Source organism: Mugil cephalus, chromosome 3 (genome assembly GCF_022458985.1).
Source record: "Mugil cephalus isolate CIBA_MC_2020 chromosome 3, CIBA_Mcephalus_1.1, whole genome shotgun sequence".
In the NCBI taxonomy this organism is placed as follows: domain Eukaryota; kingdom Metazoa; phylum Chordata; class Actinopteri; order Mugiliformes; family Mugilidae; genus Mugil; species Mugil cephalus.
Window position 1 is genome coordinate 20,714,963 of NC_061772.1, and position 23,959 is coordinate 20,738,921.

The 23,959-nt window shown below is 41.1% G+C and overlaps 1 protein-coding gene across 1 annotated transcript in view; it reads left to right on the forward strand.

Moving 5' to 3' along the window:
• Window positions 1-23,959, forward strand: part of ddb1 (damage-specific DNA binding protein 1) — a 50,518-nt gene that overhangs the window by 19,033 nt on the left and 7,526 nt on the right. The window contains exons 13-24 of the mRNA XM_047580333.1: window positions 3,510-3,688; window positions 5,370-5,533; window positions 7,294-7,401; window positions 9,915-10,122; window positions 10,381-10,476; window positions 10,834-10,945; window positions 12,684-12,807; window positions 14,983-15,147; window positions 15,693-15,787; window positions 18,224-18,394; window positions 20,497-20,606; window positions 21,332-21,501. Coding sequence (XP_047436289.1) covers window positions 3,510-3,688; window positions 5,370-5,533; window positions 7,294-7,401; window positions 9,915-10,122; window positions 10,381-10,476; window positions 10,834-10,945; window positions 12,684-12,807; window positions 14,983-15,147; window positions 15,693-15,787; window positions 18,224-18,394; window positions 20,497-20,606; window positions 21,332-21,501 — 1,702 coding nt within the window. The remainder of the gene's footprint in view (window positions 1-3,509; window positions 3,689-5,369; window positions 5,534-7,293; window positions 7,402-9,914; window positions 10,123-10,380; window positions 10,477-10,833; window positions 10,946-12,683; window positions 12,808-14,982; window positions 15,148-15,692; window positions 15,788-18,223; window positions 18,395-20,496; window positions 20,607-21,331; window positions 21,502-23,959) is intronic.

A 23,959-nucleotide genomic window follows, 5' to 3' on the forward strand; every position in this document is an offset into this window, starting at 1 on the left:
TCCAGACACCACAGGACACCCTCAGAAGACCCATGTCCATTCTCTTGGTGGATCTCAAATGTTTTGGAGGCACATTGAACACCTACACAATATTAGGAAAGTGGTCATAATGTTAGTTGGTCTGGCTTGGGGAAGCAAAAGCATAACAGTGAGATAGTCATCCACGTCACCTGAGAGCTGTGGAGTTGAATTATTTTACAACAAAATGCCTCCGATTGGTTCCAGGACCATCCTTTCACATGTGGAGGTACTTCAGTTGAATCCCACCCCTAATGAATTTCCAATGGCACGTTACCAGACTCATATTCTGATAGCTTTGATTAGTCGACACACATTTTATGTCCGTGCCCTCTCTCGCAGAATTTGCTGACTTGCAGTAAAAGTCAAAGCAGGAATATTCTCTAATTCAACAAATTTAAAAATTAATTATAGAAAGTAATTATTCAACTGTGGCCTTTCTCCATTTAGCAAGATATACTCTGCTGGAGCTGAATCATGCATGATTGAAAGGGGCAGTCTCGAATGTGAAGAGCTTAAGAGGACTTGATGTATTTTACATCAGGCAATTAATGTTGCGCTACATTTAGATACGGATTGTTTCAGCCTGCCTCTTTTGAAATGAGGATCAAACCTGCCAGGAATCCTGCCAAATGTTAGACACGTCCTCCCACATCCATAAATCTTTAGGTTGTAGGTTGTTGTTTAGGTTGTGTTAATTCTGCTTGAATTTTAAAAAGTAAAAAAAAAATCTGTCATTCCTCTCGACTGGTGAGTTTAAACTGAATGAGGATTTGCATTACACAACTGTCCGCGAGCTGCTAGCTGTAGATATTTATTCCACTTTGTCCTTCAGGGGTGGACGCTGATAAAAAAACGACAAGACAACAAACTTTTTCAGTGGCACTGTCCAATTTAAATATCCTTTTTAGATGCGCTCTTGTCACATTAGAAATTGTGGCAATATGTTTCTTCTGTGAATCAAATGACTCCACGTAGAATAAAAGCCTTGCTCATAGTGCTAAACTTGGTTAGAAAAATGCCTCCCTTTGCAGCTTTCATCCTTGTTATATCTCATTATTTTGCTCCATTCTCCTGCATATACTGCTTGAGCTTTGCAGTTCTAATTAACCCCGCAATAAAAACTGTAGGCAGCCAGTTCCAGTAAACAAGCTTAGCTCCAGACAAACTTCCTCAGCACAAAATTGCCAAAAAAAAAAACCAAACAACAATCTAACGAAGCAGCCGGTTAACAGTGCAGAGCGTCTAGAAATGACCAGATATTCCTCTTGGGGGGAATCAGAGACCAAGGCAATGCTAAAACCCTTCTGAATGCGAGACCAAACTGAGCATTTGGCCATAAACACAACTTCAGAGAGATGATTGTGATGCCAACATGCACATCTGCATACACCTCTTCCAATGGGGTCATGTTTGCCGTCCAGTATTTGCCAATATTAGCCAAGCAGCTGTGTTCTCATGACTTGCACTAAATATTTTGTGCGCATAACTTCCCATGCCACAACCACAAGTTCACATCTGAAGGCACCAGTGCCAAGTCAATATTTAACTATGTGTAGTTTATTTTGGGGATGTTGTTTTTGTGTCTGGTTAGTTTTGTATTTGCCCAACTTTGGGTATTTAAGAGAAATAAAAATAAGTCATGAAAACTGTTGAGGACCCTCGAAATTGCCACAGGATGAACTGTAACTAGGTAAAAATTGAAAAAGTCCACTAGCATTTCAAACCACTCCATTGTAAACATCGTGCTTGCTAAAATGGCCTATTACAAGTTTATTTTTTTATCATTTTAGCATGTTTATGTCAGCTTGAAGCACAGCTGTTCTTAATCCCACCTTCAAACAATTACACTCCTCATGAACAACTCTTGTGGTTTTCACAGGCTTATCGCTGGAAAGTTTCTCAAAATCTGATTTCACATTTCTGTTCTGTCTTTGCATTTTCTACATTGACCTACCACTCATTAGCTTGCTAACTGTTAGCCTTCTTGGGCTTCTCGATGCTAACAGTTACACTTACGATTGATGTCACCTCCGCAGACATTTTATTTGCATGACATGTTGTCACCTTGATCCATGGACAGTATAATATGGAACAGCTCCTCCAAAGTGAAGCCAAGGCAAGTAGAGCTCCCCCTGGTGACTGGCTGCAGTTTGGGTCATAAGATCCACCTTCTCCTCCCTAGTGGATGGGACTTAAGCCAAACTGAAACACTAAATTATTATTTTTTTTTTTCAATAATGTTTCAGTCATTTTAAAAACTTAATAAAATGTTGACGGATGTTCAAGTCTCAGATTTCTGGATACGCTGGCCAATGCAAGGAAGTGGGGACACGCAGTCCATATTTATATACAGTCTATGCCTCAAACTCAAAAGTTCTGTATCTGCAACATAACAAAACAAAAAAAAAGTGGAGGGGATCTGAATACTTATTGAATGTGCTGTATGTACAGAACCACTGGCGTGGCTGCATAATGAGTTGTGTGGGCGTTCAGCAAGATCTTACACACACAAAACTAAGGTCAAAGTTGAAGTATTTTTGCCTGCTTAAATACGCTCCGACTTGCAACACGCTGCAAACATAAACTGTAGAAAGTGGGCAATATGATCTTCATACCTGCTATCAAGGACTCCATTAGGATCCTATATTGAATATGTGCTAGTTTCACATCTCATTACACCTCCATATTATCCTGTGCTCCCCACCAGTGCAACACCTCCATTTATAGTATGATTGTTGTTTGTACCTGCTGCAGCCTGTTAATGAGGCCTCTTTCAGCTCTTTTTCTTTCCTTTGTCTTGTCTTGCCTCTCCAGTGCTCTACCGCTCTGCCCTTTTCATTATTACATTTTCAATATTGAATTTGTGTTTCCCCATAACCTCGGGGGCTTTTGCCAGCGATTCACAAGTCTCTCTGCGATGTGCAATTCAAATGCAATCAAATAAACTTTTGTAACGATAGTACGAGCTCTTGAAAACATTTTATTTTGATGTCTCGTTAATGTGATTTCAGGGATCAGACAAATGCTGGACATTTATCCTTTATTCTCTCTTTTTATGGAGCCATATTTCGTGTCATTTTTGCTCCTATTAAATGGTTATATTCTCTAGTGAGCAAAACGTGCAGCCTTCATTTTGTCCTCCCACTTTAATTTACTGGTGAACATATGTATCGGCTCCATCCGTGTTGCTGCAAGTCTCCTCATTTTTTTTTCAAGCGTTATCTCCGAATCTAATGCCTACCATGTTAAGCCATTGGAGTGTATTAATCAAAAGTCGCATTTTAAATTTCGAAAACACAAATCTTGTAGAAGGATTAATCGCATCTTCTGCTTTAGAAATCCTGGCACAGAAACCGCACGCAAACTATAAAATCCTCTGAAATATCTTCTAGCTTCCAGCTCCTCCATCAGCTTGTGTCACTCACCTGAAATGCTGTCAGTCTTTTGAGAAAAAAAAAATAAATAAACTATGGTGTGTGCTCCTACAGATCACATCAGGCTCTGTGCGCCTGGTGCTGCAGGACAGCAAAGCCTTGGTGAGTGAATGGAAGGAGCCACAGGGCAGGAACATCAGCGTGGCTGCCTGCAACCACACCCAGGTGGTGCTCGCTGTTGGACGGGCGCTCTACTACCTGCAGATCCTCGCTGGGGAACTCAAACAGATCAGGTAGGACACAGATACTCAGTCAAATACATATTTTTTGTGTTATTGTCTTTGTCTTGAAATGTGTGAGATATAATTGCCCGGAGCATCGTATTCCTGATGTCTGAACTGCTTGATTTAATACTGTTACTATTTATTTGTTTAATTTATAGCTTAAATGTGTAGAAGAGAATCGTGTAGCTTAGTTCAGCATAAAGACTGAACACCGGGACAAACTTTGTCCTGATTAAACCCATAAGCTGTATTTTGCTATTTGGTGAATTTACTTCCATTTCCAGTCTTAGTGTAAAACTGAACGACTACTGCCTTTAGCTACATATTCCTTTAAAGCAGGGTCTAGGACCCCCTACCTACTATGTGCGTTCTATATTAAACGAAGCCCAGTGCTATTTATAAATATACATTATTATTATCATTTTGCATTCGGTGTTAAGTTATTCAAATAATACACAGGTTCAAATATTCATTTTTATATTTCATGTTGCAGCAGTAGGGCGGCTCTGATGTGTTCTGACTTCATTTACCCCTTTACTAAAATAGTCAAAGGTTTTGCGACCCCCTGCAGAACCTCCACGGACCCCCCAGGGGTCACGGACCCCCTGTTGAAGACCTATGCTTTAAAGCTTAGCACGTCTCTTAGTTCATTTGTTATTGAGACGTCTACAAACTGATTGAGCTCGCAAGTTTAGGAGTAAAAAAAAAATAATAATAATGTCTAACCTCATGTCTTCATTTGTTTGAAGCTACATAGATGTTAAAAACCAATTAGTTAAGTTTTGGTAGAAAAAAAAACTCTTGATCCAAGATATTGTTCTCCATCTCTTTTGAACAACTTTGCCTCTGACTCACATTCGTCATTCATATCCTGAATTATTTGACCTCTATTTTATTTTTTTATTTCCTGATCTGCAGTGTTGTTGTGTACATTTCTCAGTATAACAACTACTGTCAATAAAAGTGGCTGCCAGGGCTGCAGACATATTGTGTTTGCAGCCCTGGGAGTTTGCGTCATGTGCGCCAAGTACTAGATAGTTACAGCCGGATTAAAGGTGAGCACAAGGCTGAAACGCTTTTCTGTGCGGCAGCTGATGTCTAAACTCCTGCAGTAGATGAGGTTATCAGCTATCGGTTTTTCCTCATAGTTCTTTTGCATTCAATATGTCTTGGACTCAGATAATCATTTTATCAGGGGCTGTTGAACTATAGTCGGAGCTTAAGGCCAAGTTTATTCTATCAGTACATGTCTATCAGGACATTTAAATTAAGTAAATGGTGTCCTCGCACTCTCTTTCAAAGTTATCAAGGAAGTAAATTTGCAACAGAACACGAAAAAAGGAAAATCTGATCGAGTCTTGATGTGAAATCATCAAAAAAGTTCAGACTGTTCTTTTGCCCTGATTCGGATCCCACCACACATTCGTAGGAAGTGAATGCTCGTCTGACGACTTTAAATAGTGTGAACTCGCAGCTCCACTCACCCAGTGACCGTGGGACATTTCTCAATTTGCATCTCACACGAGAAAGAAAAAAAAATGTACAATTCAATTAGAGCGTCTGCTGTGGCAAAAGCACAATTATCCTGTTTGCTAATTTGGTCAGCTGTGAGTGTCAGGGTTTGTCGTACGCGCCGCTCGGGCAGGACAGCTTGCCGGTGTTTTTCTCACGCCCTCTACGCTTTAATCAGCACCACAGAGATGGAGCACGAGGTGGCCTGTCTGGACATCACACCTCTGGGGGACGCCGGTGGTGAGTCACCGCTCTGCGCCGTCGGACTCTGGACGGACATCTCGGCCCGCGTGCTCAATCTGCCCTGTTTCACAACCCTGCACAAGGAAATGCTGGGTGGAGGTGAGAGAAAGGAAAAGGAGAAATGTTACTGGGAAATAAGATATAAAATATTTTTGTTCACATTAATAGATCAAATCATTTCCACCGTCTGTAATCCAGTGAACCGATAACGATGATCGCTTCTGCTCTGAAGGTGGAAAAGATGAGTTTAAATGTGGAATATCTCATGTGTAACACGAACAGCTTAGCACACTGGCTGTTATTACACACTGGCTTCTTTAATCCTAAACGATTAGTGGCGAGTTTAAGGTTTTATTTGGGACACCTGTGGGTGGTGTAAACTTGAAACCACTCCAGAAATGCAAAGGTCAACGCAGAACGAACGGCGAGTTCTTCAGGACTCAGCAGTTTACCGGCTGTTCCCAAAAGGGACAAAGGACACTCTTTTGAGGACGGCAGCGTTCGTGAGGTATTTTAGCAACAGAAGACAGACCTGACGATCTGTGTAAAATTAGAGAACCTTTCTCCGAACGTGTGACTTACCCCTCAGTCAGACTTTGTGTCTGGAGAGTTTCTGGACCTTATTGGGGAACCATTGGGGAACCATTAATCACCTGCTCCCACCACCCACGAAATGTTCCAAATAAAAACCCATAATCTCTCCTGGCCAATAAATAATCTTACACATACCTCCTAGTTAAACAACCAGCTGTGGCTGACCCTCTGTTTTACTGAATTAGCCGCAGTATTTTACCGTTCAGCTGGATTTTGCTTCGTTTGAAGTTGATTTAATGTAGTTGATTTAATGCATGAGTCTCTAAGTCTGTAGTGTTGTAATTGCTCCAGTAAAACAGCTTGTCTCCAGTTTCATTAATATGTGATGTAAGTGGCACCTCACTCCAAGTGCCTCGTGTCATTATGTACTTGGAGAACATTAACTATGCTCCTATCCCAAGTACGTTCAGACTCCCGGGAAGTATTTAAACTGGGAACGTTTCTGTATGACAGCTCTTGACTATTTATTTATTTATTTATTTTATTTTTTTTTAGTTTAACTCATGAAAAAGTCAGCAGGTGCTGGAGACAAAGTTTCGTAACACGGTGAACTGGCACAGACAGGACTCTGACTCTCCAATTAAAGTGTTTCATCAGGAAGAATATGTCTACACTCTCTTCCCCAGTGTCACACTTCATTTTACAGTTGCGTTTGAGTGACAGCCGCTTCACACTTTGCGCAACCGTTTTCTCACCGGCTCAGTCCCCTGAAAATGACAACCTGGCTGTAAACATTCAACACTCTAAACAGGAAAACTTTAATTAAAAATCAAATATGCTGCTTAAAGTGACATTATTACCTCAATCACTGGAAGCTGAGGATGTTTACGTTAAACATTCGTCCCTAAGCTATGTTGTTATTGTTTATTCGCTTTTCCTCTGTGTCCCTCTATGTCTGATCTTTAATATTTTCCCACGCTTGCCCAAAAAGAAACCGTCCACATTTCCATGGAAACATGCAGCCATTTTTCAGAGCACCTGCCAAGAAGCACTTAATCCGAGCCAAAGTTGTTCTGATGTAATTGGCCTGCAGCCTGAGAAACCAACATTTGGGGAAACAGAAACGCATTAAAAGCAGACATTAAACTTATTTCCTTTTCATTAATTACTGTTTAAAAAAAAAAATATAACCATTCTCTCTGCATCCAGTGTGGATATGATTGATTTTTTTCCTGCGACATTCGTCAGTTTGCTGCGGGGACCATTGACTCCAGAGGGCGGCAGAAATAAATCGCCTATCTATCTGTGTGTGTGTGTGTCCTCAGAGATCATCCCTCGCTCAATCCTAATGACCACCTTTGAAGGCAGCTACTACCTGTTGTGTGCCCTGGGGGACGGAGCGCTCTTTTACTTCGGTCTGGACCTGCAGACAGGTAGGTCCTCCTCGCGTCCGTCACTACACCTGTCAGATGAAAGCCTCCCGGGCTGTTCCGGCTGACGAGGGCCTCCAGGCCATGTCTTTAAAAGTCAGACTTACTGGAGAATTGCATGAATGCTCGATGGGTGTGGTCCCAATTATATTATGACAATGTCTACGGTGAAACATCACCACGGATGGTGGGATTGTTGTGACTGCAGACATCGTTAGTGGACTATGGCGTCGTTTATCGGACCAACCTTGCTGTCAGGATCATATTTGTTTATAAAAGTGGTGAAACCTTTGATAGCCTTATATGTTTTACATTAAAACACAGGTCTGCGACCCCTTAGGGGGAGGCACTGCAGAGGGGGTTGCAAAATCTTTGGTTGATTAGAAATTGTTATATACATTTTTTTTTTTATTTCCCTTAATATTGAATGCAAAATTATAGTAATAATGTATATTTATCAATAGCACGAGGCCAAGTTTAATACAGAACACATATAGTAGGTAGGTAATTTCTCCATCACCGTTTTATTTCTGATAGGTAGGTAGTCATTTTTTGTTGTTTTTTTTTTTTATTTTTTATTACTATTTCAGTCGTTTGAAGTACATTATATAACATGGTGGTCAACTACCATTTTTTTAAGAGACTCAAACTTGCAATAACAGGTTATTTTTTGCCAATCCAGGGCAGCAGAAACAATATTAAATATTCTTGCATTTAAAAAAATATAATCATTGATTTCAGGTGTGTTTCTGGCAACGGTGTGAAATGCTTCCCCGGCACGGCCAATTCACGGCTGAATTCTTATCAGAATATGAGTTTAATAATGAGTTTATTTTGGGGCGAGTGTCAAACGATGCACAGGAAAAAAAAAAAAAAAAAAACTCCGCCAAGACAATTTGTTCTAAACCATTTTCAGCACCACGGTGTTCAAACACGTGTATGACTGCATGGCTTTTACCTTTCCTTCCATCGCCACGTAAAGTCCGTCCAACATAAATTATTGGCCGGGCAGATCGTTGCCAGAGGATAATCGGTTCCCGACGGAGGGTTCGCAGACCAGCTATCTGTTGCAGATTTTATTAAATTTGACGGCTGGGAAGAAATTCTGCACCGTGTTCACCTGTCAGGTGTCTGTCTTATTCTAAGCAGGTTCATTAGTGGTAACATTATATTTGCATTAGCACTTAAAAAATCATGCGCGTTGTTTGGTAACTTTTGTTTTTTCTAAGGTCGCCTGCAGAAATGCAGCTGAAGTTTCCACCAGTAACTCTTTTCTTTTCTCTGTGTAGCTGGTCTAAACGGAAGCACCAGAGGCTGTTATATGTATCCAATAAAATAGGTCCAAGTATGTGTCAGGCTCCATAAGTGTTTGATCCTGCACTTTCTGTGGGTCAGTAGTGTCTTTTGTTAGAGGCTGCCTGCCTTCCGAAAACGCTCTTTCAAACTCCACACTTCCAGCTTGTTACGAAAAGCTTTCTGTATGAAGTGTGTAATCTCCAAGCGCCAGGACACGACTGAAATTATACATTCAGGTCGAGATAACGGCTGAAGTCACGTCGGTCGGAAAAAAGTCAGTTAAGAGCACGGCTGTGCAGTTTACTTCAATATGAAGCCGAATGACTTTCTATTCAAACTCAAGCCGACTTTTAGGTGTTTAAATAGATGCATAAACACAAACTCATGAGGCAACATGTTTGAGCAGTTTTATCAGTGTTTGTATTATCGTTGGAGAATATAATGACTGTCCATCCTTTCCACTCAACGTTTCTAGATTAACACTGAAGATGTCTAAGCTGGTCTCATCTAATATAACGTCCAAACAACAAGTGATGAGATTAAATGATGATGATGATGTATTAAATTCAACTGACATTTTCTTATTTGGCGTTTTTCTCCTTTAATGATACTCAAAGCTGTTTACACACACACCCCCCCCCACACACACACACACACACACACCAGTGGTGATGGATCTTCCGTACTAGCCTGCTATCCACAACAGCTTGTTAGGATTCAGTGTTTTTCGCTCAAGTGAGCCGCTGTGGAACCTGGAGCAGGATGAGAATGTTTTTAATTTGTGCTTGAAATTTGTTGGAAATTAATTAATTGCCAAAATACAGTAGCTGCAGATTAATTCCCCTTAAGTCAAGTCAACGGTTAAATTGTAATCGTGTGTGCGGGAATGTGACTATAATCAAGTAACGTATCCTGGCAGTGTTGAAAGTAATAAAATAATAATCTGTATGAGGAGCACAACCATAAAATTAGAATGATTAGAAATGTGCTAATAATTTTCTAAGATCAGTGAGTGTAGCCAGAATATATGCACGTTACTGTAACTATATGGTTGTTTACAAATGGAAAAAGTTGACAGTAAACATTTCTTTACGCGTCTCAAGGTCTTACTAACACTGTTGGCTAAAAGCGCTATAGAAAAGACTCAGAACGGTCGGTACATCCGCCCTTTGAGCTGGAGTTAATCCTGCGATTCAATCTTCTTTCTTTCTTTCTCCCAGGCGCCCTAAGCGAGCGTAAGAAGGTCACCCTGGGCACCCAGCCCACGGTGCTGAGGACCTTCAGGTCTCTGTCCACGTCCAACGTCTTCGCCTGCTCCGACCGGCCCACCGTCATCTACTCCTCCAACCACAAGCTGGTGTTCTCCAACGTCAACCTCAAGGAGGTCAATTACATGTGCCCACTCAACTCCGAGGGTTACCCCGACAGGTCGGCGGCAAAACTTTCTCTCTTTATTTTTCAGCTTTTATCACTTTCTTTCTTCTCTGACGAGTTCATAACCACAAGCACAAACGATTTGTTTTGATCCTGGAGCTCAGACGCTCCACCCAGTTCTCTTTTGATTCCAGAAATGCAGACATTTACACTGTTCTGATTTCCAGGAAGTGGGCGTATTTCTTTTTTTTTGCCTGTTACTAATGCTGCTTCTTGTGTTTTTTTTTTATTTTTATTCATTTTCCAACACAGTCTGGCTCTGGCCAACAACAGCACTCTGACTATCGGTACCATTGATGAGATTCAGAAACTTCACATTCGCACCGTTCCTCTTTACGAGTCTCCCAGGTCAGTCTCTAACTCAAACACCCAACACTTCCAATCCATTATCTGAACAAATGTGCTGCTAGTTCTCCATGTTTGAATTTGCTCACACTCCAGCTACGTTCTCCTGTTAGTTTTATTTCACATCTTGCTCAGTATTTTTTTGTGTGTGTGTTTGTTACATTCAAACTTTCATGTGAAAGCCGTGACTCTGCGTTGTTAAATAAGTTATTAATAGGTGGACTGTTGGTGTTATCGAGTCAGAAAACAAAAATCTCCCCGAGGTGCCTTTTGTTCAGCTTACTCCTGTTTACCAGCGTCTTCCCTTTGCTCTTTCTCAACCCTCTCATCTCTCTCTCCTTTCATCTCGCATCACGTCAGGCGGATTTGTTACCAGGAGGTTTCCCAGTGTTTCGGGGTTCTGTCCAGCAGGGTGGAGATGCAGGATGTGAGCGGCACCACATCTGCCGTGCGGCCCAGTGCAAGCACTCAGGTACCAGAGCTCCGGGGCTGTGCTCGGATAATAACCACCCCAGGGCTTCTCTATTTTTGTGCTCGTATCGAGCCAGACATGCTGACTAAGGACATTATTTACAACGCGAGACAGGAGACTTGTCTAGAAAAAATATGTCCTGTGCTTTTTGTCGCCCAGCAAGTCTACACGAGCAATATATTGCAAAGTAGGATTTAAATCTTGAAGTTTATCTCTTTAATCATGATTTTAGCATAACTGAGCTGTAACCTGCTCAGAAATATAATTTACGTGTAACCATTGTCAAAGTTCAGCCTCAGATCTCAGTTTTTCAGTTCAGCTCTACTTTAGTGGTCCGTGCATGTTTTGGTCATTGGATTTTGCGTTCAGAAATAGACATTAAAAAACATGAAATGATTTTTGTTTTAAAATTCACAAATTAAAATCGAGAATGGATAAAAAAAAAAGTTTTTCATTTTCCCTCTCTAAAAATAAAATCGTTAGAAGAAAGAAACAAAAAAAAAGGTCCTGTTTTTACATATTGTGCGACCGGAAGTTGAAGTTTTCAAATTAAGAGCCCGTATGAAGACGGAGCTGTGTAACAGAAGTTTGATGGACATGGATCAGTACGTTGTTTTTCGAAACAATAAAAGAGTTTGTCTCAGGGAAGAGGACATGACTGCAGGAAAACTAAGCTGCATATTTTAGGTGAAAGCTAAAAATAACTACATATAATCAGGGGTTAGCTACTAGCTAACGTTCCTCTGATAATCAGATGACAAGCCTTGTTTACACATCATGTCAAAAATCAAGCCATAGTAAAGTTCCAGAGACATTTTAGCCTGTGTAGGGAAATCACATAGAAGTTATATATTTAGGTGCTCTTACCATAAACACGTCCTCATACATGCTCTTACTTTGAAAACAGGAAACTTCTGGTTTCAAAATATGAAAAAAATAAATAAATAAATTTAGTTTCTGTCTCCTGACGATTTTATTTTTTTGTTTTTAGAAGCAGAAAATGAAAATCCACCAGTTATTAAAGTTTTGTTCATCCCTTCTCCACCTTGATGAAGGCAAAATGCCTTGAATTTCCATTTTAATTTTTGAATTTTAAAATGCAAATCAAATAACTGCTCATTTTTTGTTTTTTAATATTCTTTTCTGAATGGAAAATTCAATGACCAAAACACACACAGACCTTTAGAGGCATGTATGTGGCACAATGTGAGCGCTATTAAAGGAAACGGGACATTTTTTTTTTAGTGTGTTACAGTTTTTTCACTTACTCAAGCTAAATTTAGCTTCTGTAAAAGTTAAACTGCATTTAACGTAATCATCATTTGTTTGATTTGCCGAGGACTGAGCCAGAAATCGAGGTTTAAGCTGCCAAGGAGGAATTGTAGCACCGATTAAAAGCGAAGCTCACTTTGAGAGCTAATCAAAAAAGTCCTTTACAATTTTACAGCGGCAGCGTGCGTTGTAGCCCCTTAGCTCGGCTCTGTAACTTCCCCAAGGGCACGTGTGTGTGTGTGTGTGTGCTTTTATTTGTGTTTGTGTTTACTGCTGCGGAGCCTCTCACACGTGATGACCAGGATGATGTTTACCTGATTTTAAATGCCGCGCATCTGCTGCTGCAGATGGCGCCGACTGCGCCGCTCACAGCTCACGCGCAAATGAAGATGCCGATAGTTTCATGCCCCGCGTTACTTCTGCCTCCATCTCCGCGTCTCATAAAACCCCCCCCTGTCCTTTTCAGGCTCTCTCCAGCAGCGTGAGCTCCAGCAAGCTCTTCCCCAGCAGCACCTCTCCCCACGAGACCTCCTTCGGTGAAGAGGTGGAGGTCCACAGCCTGCTGGTCGTGGATCAGCACACCTTTGAAGGTGAAGGCGGCTGAATGTACATTTTCGTTTGAAATTTCACCCCGTGCTTCTGATGGTGAAATTATTTGCAGAGCTTTGGGGTGTGGGGGTGGGGGGTGGGGGGGAGACATTCAATCCTGAAACAATTTCACAAATCGATTCATCTGTTTCAACACTGTCTTTAATTTAATCTCACGCGCTGTTTGTCTGTAACTACGGCAACAACGCGTTGGGCATCGTCTCCATGACGAAGCCCAACCAATTTGGCTAGTTTTTTTTTTTTTTATCGTCGTCCTGTTTTGCAATGCAGATTTTAAATGCGCCAAGCCATAAATTAGGACATGTTATATGTTAATATTATGTAGATGAGGAAGGAGTTCAGCGTACTATGTGCACAGCTGAGTGCACTTTATTCCACCAGATAAACCACACATTCAGATGTGAGATTTTCTTTAGATACTTTTCGTCTTTGAGTGTAGCTGCTAGTTAGCGTGGCTCTGAAATGTAATCAGGCTAATGTTAATAAGAAAAAACAGCGATAAAAAATGACGAGTCCAAGTCCCCTTTTTTTTTTTAAACAAATTGAGTAGAAGAATAGAATAGAAAAATACTTTATTCATCTCCTGGGGAGAATTTGAGTGTCCAGCAGCTTGTCCATCCACAGACATCAACCTAACACACCAACAAAATCAGCAGTGCAAGAGGAGGAGGAGGACTGGAAATATGTATAAGTCTGAATTAACATGCATTAACATATATTAACATGTAAAACTATGTACAGTGGACCCATTTACAATTTTACAAGTTAGCATTTAAGCATTTAAACAGTAGCGTTAGGCAGTCTGATGGCTGTGGGGACAAACGACCTCCTGGACATCTCAGTCCTACTGTATTATCCTAATTAGAGCATTTTTTTTTATTTATTTATTTATTTATTTTTTAAGTCTCAAGTTAAAATACTTGACACTGATTCATAAAATTCTTGGGTTGAATTTCAGAATAAGCCCCATTTCCCTGCATCCTCTCATTAGAAATCTCTCCCTCCCGTCTAAAGTCTGGTTTCGCATAACTAGCCTGGCGCATAACTAGATTCGTCCACGCGTGTGAGGGAGATTCAAAGCACGTCAGAAGCCACAACTTCTCAGAGCACCGCCGGCCAATGCAAGTCTAATGTGTGGCTGGGCTTCTTTTTTGGGGTGTGACGACAGAAAAGAGCTGCACAGAAGCAAAGCCAAGGCCGGTTGTTAGAACTGGAGGTAAAACATTTGTAGAAACACGACAAATTCCAGAAACCAGTGACATTCATTTTGTGTAAATCTCTTTCATAACTAAGCAAAGTCATTTCAAAACTTAAACACAGAATTGATGTGAAATCGGGAGTTAGAATTGATTCAGGAAATCTTTAGAGATACTTTGAATTGCCTTAGTGTGCAATCTACTTGTACTTAACTGGATTGATCAGGGAATCTGGCAACTAATTAGAAATAAACCGATAGGGGCCAGAGAGCAGACTCATACCCAGTCAAATTATTTATCTCTCCATGAAGTATTACTCCTGGTTTAATAAATGGATTCAGTTTTCGATTTTGATTAAATATCATTTTAAGGATGTTTTACTTCTTAAACTATTTTGCTTCGTTAGGAAAGCAGCTGATTTCCGATCTCGCACACACACACACATGCAGACTAATCTGGTTGCGTGGTCTCGCAAGATTATTCAATTCAATTAAGCTTTATTTGTCCCGAAGGCAATTCAGTTTGACAGCAATAAGCGGTGCCCATGCCTACAAGGACAGCAGCCAGCACTCAACAATAATCAACAATAACACCGTGACACGCAGGTGTCCTCCTGTGTCTCCCAAGGATGCACAAGTACAGCCGCTGTGGTTGGTGCTGAGCAAAATATAAGTGTGTGTATTTTACAAAAAAAAATAAAAATCTAAGGAGCAATTTATGAATTGATGTCAGATCTTTAAAGTCCAGATTGATTTGATCGATCAAAAAGATTCATTCTTTCAGAGCTTGTGGGCACGTCGCTGCGCCTTGTCAGATTTTATCGTAGCAGCGTTGACGCGCTCCCGGAAATAAAACTCTCCGACTGTAATAAACCACAGTCTTTAAGAACGGATAAAAGTGGAAGCCGTTAACGTTTCCCTCACGTTCCTAAACTGCTTTTGTGTTTTGTGTGTCTGTCAGTTCTCCATGCCCATCAGTTCCTCCCCAGCGAGTACTCCCTCAGCATGGTGTCGTGTCGTCTGGGAAAGGACCCGTCGGTGTATTTCATCGTCGGCACCGCCATGGTTTACCCGGAGGAGGCCGAGCCCAAGCAGGGACGCATCATTGTCTTCCACTACACCGACGGTCAGTAGCCAGCGAACAAATAAACTTTCCCGTCTTCTCATCCCTCCTCCTCCTCCTCCTCCTCCTCCTCCTCCTGTGCCCTGTCCTGTTTGTCTTCTCAGGCCTCTCATTTGGCTTCGCTCCCATTATCCTTCACCCGGTTTCATTTCTCTCTCCCCCACCACCCACCCTCCTCCGTTCCTTTATTTTGAGCACGGACCCGGTGTCCTGCCATGCTCCTGTTTCTCTCCACACTTAATCATTTTCTTATCGCTCCATATCAGATGATCCTCTCCTCACCGCCACCGATACTCCTCATTTCCTTTCACAGTCTGTCCCTCTCAAGGTGCATCGCTCGCCTTTCATTTATCCTCCTTCTTTCGACTCTTCGTTTTTACCCCTCATCCCTATTCCGAACGCGTTTCCCCCACACACACGTCTCTCTCGCAGTCGTCGAGCGCCGCTCGCAGAGATTTTGTAGGTGCTAGTTTGACTTAAGTTTGCGCGCGCAAAGCTTTGCATGCTAACCGAAAGCTGACTGACACACATTGTGCTCCTTCCTGCAGGTAAGCTGCAAACGGTGGCTGAGAAGGAGGTGAAAGGAGCCGTCTACTCTATGGTGGAGTTCAATGGAAAACTTCTGGCCAGCATAAACAGCACAGTGAGTGGCGTCTGACGAGGCCTTCGACCCTCTTGACTTGTCCCATTTATGTTGGACTTGGAGGGGAAAAAAGAGTTCTTTCCTCACCAACGTTTTTTCTTTGACTGGTTAAAAACCACGTCGTCTATATTTTTTGTAGATTTGTCCCAAGTGGATAAATGTGAAAACACTTACACGTACCGTGTGAAAGAAGAAGCAGCATCGCCCCCGTTGTCCTGTAATATCACGCTCATCCACGCTGAGCTGCAGATAGATTAAAAAGGATTAAAAGCTCCAAAGGCAGCTTCATCCTAAGATATCACGTATAGTTGGAACTCTTCACACAGTTCAGCGGCCTCACTCTCGACTTCACCACAGAGTTTTACCCACTTCATTAACTTTTAAGAAGCGTAATTGCTTTAAATTAGTTGGGAGATAATTCAAAATGACTGTCGGGGCTGTAACCTTGTATTTCTGGGTGGAGTTACGGGGGTTGTGTTACATTTAATTAGTCTGTCTGACTCAATCAAAATCATAAATTTCCCTTTTAAAACTCACTTTTTATCCACCTGAGTCAAACAGTAATTAAAGAATCAGTGATATTAATTTCCTACTTTGATACAGCACAGACACAGAGACATAATTTGACATTAGCTTCTAAAATGCCTGAATTTAAATGAATCAGGTATTTTTTTTAAAGATTTCCATCTCTGGCATTTCTGGAAACGACACAACGTCCACGTGAGCATGTGAGTGCAGACGCTCAGTAAACACGATCCCATTCAAAGGCAGCAATAGACAAATAAATTGTACACAAAAAGGTCGTTTCCAGTGGAAGATGTGAACTCATTGATCGTTTAAAACATTGTTTGAGTGGCTTTGTTCCCTCAGTTTTCTCATTAACTAAAATAATTAGACCTTAGATCTAAATCTGTGTCCGTATTTGAAGGTTGGATATGTTTAGAAATAATAATTATTTCTTATCGTACATTTTATCAGAAGACCGGTGCCTCTCTGCAGCCACAGTTAGAAGCTGGTTGGCTTAATTTAGCAAACAGACGTTGAAATGGGTGAATGGGTAACCAACCAGGCTCTGAAAAATTCACACACTCAACATTTTTGTAGGTCAGTGTATTTTCAGTTGCCTTCATTTCTTTCTGGTGTTTTTCCAGGTTGTGTACATAAAACACAACAGGTCCAATTGCTTACAGTTGTTTTTTTGTGTTTTTTAACCAGGTTAGCTAAGATAATCTGTCTTGTTAGTATAAAATAAATTCAGCTGGCACTTCAAAAAAAAGTAAATCAGCCAAGATGACGACTAAATTCGTTTAAAAAGTCTTTAAAATGGTCAGTGATCCAGTGGTCAGCATTATTTCCAGCAGAAAAGTAACAACAACAAAAACAAAAGTAAAATGTATATTAGAATTATTATTTATTATTATTTATATTAAGTGTGGATGAACGCTGAGAAGTTGCACAAAAAAAAAAAAGGTGTCATTACGGTTATGATGACACGTCGCTGCTGTCGGCTGCAGGTTGGGGAGCGATGCAACACCGGGGAGCCCCAGGAAGAGAGAGTTGTTTGGAGGGATTTGTTTAACGTATCAGCAGAGACACATTCAGGCTTTAACGCTTTCATGCATAGTGGTCACTATTCAAAAGCTGTATATGAATGGGTTTTGGTGTTGTAAGTGCATATCAACCAGCACGGTCGACGCTTGTGCATCACTCCATACATTTCCACCAATTTGCCCGTCGGTGGAAGTACAATTTTTTAAAACATTTTTTTTTACTCAAAATCAAGATGGCCGACACAGAGCTAGAAATCCAAAGTATTTGGGGAATTTTTTGTAAATACTTCAGTAGCAGGGCACCACCAAATGAAAAAAAAAGTTTAAAAAAAAAAGAGTCTAAGAATTAATAAAATTGTTAAAGTTTTTGGATATTTATTTTGTACTAGGAGATATTTGTCACTAATCATGTGAGTGGACAATTTTGTAACTTCATGAAAATGGGTTCCTGAAAAAAAATTTAAATAGGAAGAGGAACAAAAACACACAGGAAAAAGAAATATGCCTGAAAGGGTTAAAAGGTTAAATCTGCTGAACTTTGAACTTCCTCCTGTTATCACTCTGCCATCCTGTAAACAGAAATAACGCCGCCGCTCCTCCATCAGTCTCTCGCCTCAAACCCATTTTTGAAACTTGTTAGATGGTGCAAGCAGCGTGAAATGGCGAGTGTAATTAGCCGTTCACTGTTCGTTAATGTGGCAGCCGATAACTCACATTGTTAATGAGCTCCTCGTCCTCGCAGTCGCCGGGGCACGGCGCGCTCAGGGTGACGGCAAGGTGGAAGTAAAAATGTCAGACAGTTCATCAGCTTCCGTCGGATCTAATTGCCGACGCTCCCGTCTTTGGCGGCTTGTATGACAACACAGTTACACGCCGCTCGTTTCAGGTCCGTCTGTACGAGTGGACGGCTGAGAAGGAGCTCAGGACCGAGTGCAACCACTACAACAACATCATGGCCCTGTACCTGAAGACCAAAGGAGACTTCATCCTGGTGGGAGACCTGATGAGGTCTGTCCTCCTGCTGGCCTACAAACCGATGGAGGGCAACTTTGAAGAGGTGAGAAGTGTTGGTAGGAAAATAGGCTGCTGGGTTGAAAGGTGGGCGATAGCTGTTATTTTATTTTATTTTTTTTGTCGGGTGTCTGTTTACACACACTTGAATGTTTTTACCTCTGTCTGCGGAGTATAAATGTTATTTGTCTCTCTACGCCGAGTGTTGACATACATTTCCCAGCCTTTTGATAAGTGGAGTGTTGAAATTGATTTGTTGCAGGGAGATGAAGAGATCTGACGACAAGTCACGCACCCTTTTGAGCGCACGCTGTGGCGTTGTGCTCCTCGTAACAATTGTGTGAGACTTAAAAGGCTTGAGTTTATTCAGAAACGGAGCGCACCTCCAATCGCCGCAAAAATATTGCATTGAAAATAATCATTGATTTATAGCATATTAACAATATATTGCATGGAAAATGAGTAAAAGAATGAAACAAAAACATTGTCACCCTCAGGTTTGTGGCTCATTTTGGTTTATCTTTCCACAGTTTTGATTTATTCTCCTCATTCTTGTAAACCAGGCAGTTGTTTGTCCAGCACCAAGTTAAATTTGTCACTAGCTAGTGAAGGAAATAGCCAGATATTTATAGCAGAATACCATAGTTTTTTTTTTATTGTCATTGCACTTCACCATAAAACGAGATAGTTCATCCCTCCTAAGAACAGTATACATTAAAACAGACACACGTTGCAAGGTTACCAGACCTGCATGGAATCATAAAAGAGGCCAAAATTAAAGCTTAAAGAGTGAATATCCTCCAAAAATGCCAATGTTCTTAAATAGCAAACAGCTTTAGGGGTGAAATCAAGGATTTTTTATTTTTTTTTTTTCGATTTCAAAAACTCCCCCTTCCACTGAATAATAAATAGGACTTCTAGCGTGAACTTTTAAACTTCTTTTGAAAGTTCTTTACTTTGTTTCCCATAATGACAACATTTTAACATCAAATCAGCCAAGAATCGGACAAAACTCACTTTAGTAATCCAAATACTAGCACCGTTGTCTTCTCGTCTTTTAAGGTCTGATCATTTGTGTTAAGATGCTCGTGCACGGCGTTGGTCCTCCACTTTTGAAGATCAGATTTCATCCTTATTTTGTTTATTTCCACCGTGCCAGGCCGTGCAATCGACAACGTGCATAAGCATCGTGATACGGTGACACGTTATTTAACAGAGGTCATTTAATTGCATTGATGTGTTGGCAGTTTGCCAATATTTAAGATGACGGTAATGAAGGGTTATAATATCAGGGGAAATAGCCCGACATATTAAGAAATGCATTTATTTTATTCTTGCTGAGTTAGATGATGAGATCGATACCAATCCATCCATCTGTGTTCATTGTCCGTAAAACAAAACAAAAAATCTATGAGTAAATCGTTAGTAGCGAAAACATTTTTTACAGATTAAAACACCGATCAGGCATAACATTATGACCACTGACAGGAGAAGTAAATAACTTTGATCATCTTGTGACAATTCAGTGTTCTGCTGGGAAACGTTTGGACCTGGCATTCATTCATCTGGATGTTACTTACACATGTAGCGTAACACCCACCCAGACCAAACCACACACCCCCACCACGTAGAAATGACACTCCTAAGGTGGTCATAATGTTTTCCCTGACCGGTGTACACGTTTTAAACAGCGAGCGTTAGATGTGCTGGTTGGCAGATTTTGAGACACTATCATTTCCTGACATCGGCTCGATAATTAATGCTCAGACATGTGAGCGGTATCAATCTTCTCTGGCAGCCTCATTACTGTTCCGCCGTTTTCCACGCTTCAAGTGAATATCAGGCAGTGACGGAGCGATAGTCTGCACTGTTTGTTCACACATCCTAACAGTACAAAGTGGTTTCCATTACATACTCAGAACACGATGAACAGATTTTGTGCTTTTGAATGTGTCTGTCTCCAAGGGCGTTTTGAAAACCTGTTGCCCTTGAAACATATTGGATTTCAGCACTTGTTCGCTCGTAGATAATGCAGTATTTGTTTGGTGAAGAGAGAGCGTCTGTTTTTTTGTTGTTGTTTTGGTTTTTTTTGCCAGTACCTCTGTGTTTACGGTTTCTCTCCGGCACGTCCCCGTGTCTCATGCTCAGATTGCTCGTGACTTCAATCCTAACTGGATGAGCGCGGTTGAAATCCTGGACGACGACAACTTCCTCGGGGCGGAGAACGCCTTCAACCTGTTCGTTTGCCAAAAAGACAGGTGAGGAAATCATGAAAGCTCGCTCCCGTGAAGCGCTCGTGTCTTTTGCGCACGAGTTCCAGCCTCTCCTGTAATCATCGCCGTCCCCCGAGCTGCTCATTTACAGTCAAACTGACAAAAGTGTGTAATTCATCTCCAGTATTTATGTACTGGAGCCAACGTTACCTCATTAGGAGGCGCTTTCTACACAGTCCCACGGTAATTTTTTGGAGCAGCATTATTGATATAAATGCGGCGCAGGAACATTGTCCTTGCATTTATTTGGGAAATTAAGATTCATCTTGCCTCTGAGCTTTTTATTTATTTTTTTATTTTTATTTTTTTGAAGTGTCGACTTTAAGGTAAAAGAAGAAAGATGAGACCTCTAAAATAGTGTGTTCAATTTATGCCTCCATTTATTATTCTCCTAATACATCAAATTGGACCTCTCAATGCTTTTGACCTTTATTTTTGTATCACGTTTTTCCCCCTGTTGCTCTCTTCACTCCCTCTCACCCCCTTTTTCCTCCATTACTTCTCCATCATTCTTTGACCTTTTCTACTGCTTCTGATATCTCTGCCCCTCTTGTTTTTCTTTCACTTAATCGATCAAGTCCCACCCACCAGTCCGACCGTTCCCTCCTTCGACGCCGTTTTACTTCCCATTTCATCCCACTGTTTTCATCCCTTAATGTTTCTAATCCCTGCCTCTGCTTTTCTCTCCCTCTGCCCCTTCCCGCGGACAGTGCGGCCACCACAGACGAGGAGCGGCAGCACCTGCAGGAGGTCGGGGTCTTTCACCTCGGGGAGTTTGTGAACGTCTTCTGCCACGGCTCGCTGGTGCTGCAGAACCTGGGCGAGAGCTCAACGCCCACTCAGGGCTCCGTGCTCTTTGGCACCGTTAACGGCATGATCGGTAGGAACGATGACAACTTGACAAACGTTTGTGCACAATTACAGCTTTAGGTGAATGAGTTATGTGAGAAAATTATGGCACAACAACTCAAACACTAGTCGACACCAGTCTGGTTAATTTTTGTTTGCACTTCCTGCTTCACTTTCAACAATAGCGGCTGAAACTTTTGCTGAAATTTCACTGGACACAAGTCATACAGATGTCTGTCTTCAAACCTCCTCGGAATCGGCTTTGTTGGAAGTTTAACTAAGGGTCTCTTTGCTCAATGGTAGAACAAAGTAGAACAAAGTAAAAATAAAAAATAAAAGCGTTAAAAAAAATGGAAATCTAGAAAACCGTACAACATAAATTAGAAGAAATAGAAAAAAATAAAGGTCAGGAGTAGATATACACAGTAAACTTGAAAAGTAAATATGTACAGTTAATTACTGTTAATGAACTTGTTTTGTTATATTGATGTGTCTTTATTTTGTTATTTTAACACGTTCAAAGTCTAAGTTACTACAAAAGTTACTGAGAATGGTCATCAGAGCAACAGCCTGGGGGAAGAAACTGTTTTTGTGGTGGATGGTTTTGGCGAAAAGTGCTCTGTCAGTTAACCTTACCAATACTTTATTAAAAAAAATAAGGTGTTGGTAAGGTAAAAAATAAAATAATACCAAGCGAACCAGTCACTGCTCCCATGGTTACATTTCATGGGAGGTGCCCATCAGCTAAGGCGCTAGTTTATGCGTTATTGCCTAACACTCTGCGTTAACTTAACACAGAACTATAAAGCGCCTATAATTTGTTCACGCACGCAGAGACAGAACCGACATTTTGAATGGAGGCTGGCGACACGCTTAAAGTTTGACGCCTGTTGTTATATATCTACTTGGTGCCCCACGTTGATGGCACCACGGAGTGCTTGAGTAACGCTCCAACAGCAACAGTGTCACTGGTGACGCTGGTGGAGTTCGAACGCACCCACAGGCTGAACTGTTTTGTGCGATGCTATGCTAACTGACACATGCAGCTTTCTCATCTTTTTAATTGTCTAGGCTTAACTTCAAATTCTTTGATTAGGTTTCTGTCAAGCTGGGGTCGGAATACAGGAGTTTGCAGCCAGTTTTGAAATAATAGAGCAACTCACACTACAGGATACTGGTTAGATTACGGTGCCAGACTAGGAAGCATTGAATGCATTACGTTAACTGATCCAGCCTCCGGTCCAGTGGGGGGCAGTAATGAGAAGGCTTGGATGTTTGGCATTCCTTGACGACATTATCAACTGTGTGTTCTCAGTTTTAAGGGGGGTCTCCGTATCCTCACAACACCAAATAATCTGGACCAAACCTTGGGACCGAGGGAAGCCCAAACTGGATTGTAGGGAGGAGGGATTCAAGGATGAGTCTGCCCTAAACCCCTTTAGTCTTATCTAAGCTTTAGCTCATCCAAATCACAAACGCAGCATAGTTTCTCTCTCCCTCTCACAGCCATACATATAGTTCTGTATTTACTTCTAATATCCTCCGCTGAGGCTTCTGCTTCCACCTGGATTCAATGGAGATGAACAGGATTTAGTTGGTGGGGCTCCAAGCTTTTAAATATTAGCTTTAAAGACTCTGCAGCAGCAGCTTGTGTTTTCAGCCACACTGCCCCCGTTTCTCAGCATAAACCACACACAGTTTTATTTTGCTTTTGGTAGAAAATAGTCCACAGTGACCACAAAAAAAAACCCTGAATAATAATACTAATAATAAAAAAAAAAATTTGATTCAGAATCCTGGAAAATCTCCCAAGAAGTTGCCATTCATTCAGTAAATGACTGTAACACTGTGCGGAGAAAGCTCTCGTTGATAGTGTTTCCAATAATAAGCTGTCTGCTATAAGGCCAATTAGTGAGAACACAGAGCTCTGTCAAAGTAGCTTCCCCAAAACGAATGTTTCTATTTCAGAAAGTGATGAGAAAAGGAAATAAATCACAGTTTTACACCTCATTAATCAGATTTAAGCTAGTAACTCTCAGCCTGGCAGTAACAGTGACATAGGTGAAAAATAGGGCAATCAGATCTTTTGGATGTGGCAGTAATTTGGCCCTGGTCCATATTATTTCCCCTCTAAACCCTTTGCGATTCCTTAAAAATGTCTCTGAGGAAAGTTTCACAGGAATTGAGAGCGACCATTGTACTTTCAGGCATAAAAAACCTTCCACAGTACCTGGTAAACTGAGGCTTAATGAAGATAAATACCGCTACTGCTCTCATCGCACTGTAAGATGTTGTGATTTATTTCGTGTTTCTGGGAAGAAAAAGCTGCGTGGCCACAAAGTTTTTCTGCCCCAAACTTATAACAAACTTATTTTGTTTTTTTTGTTTTTTTCCCAAAAACTTGAATATTGTGTCATAGGAAGATGATCACATCCTCTTCAAAGCTCTTCTCAAAGTCTTGAATGCTTAATTTAAATTTAATGTCATTT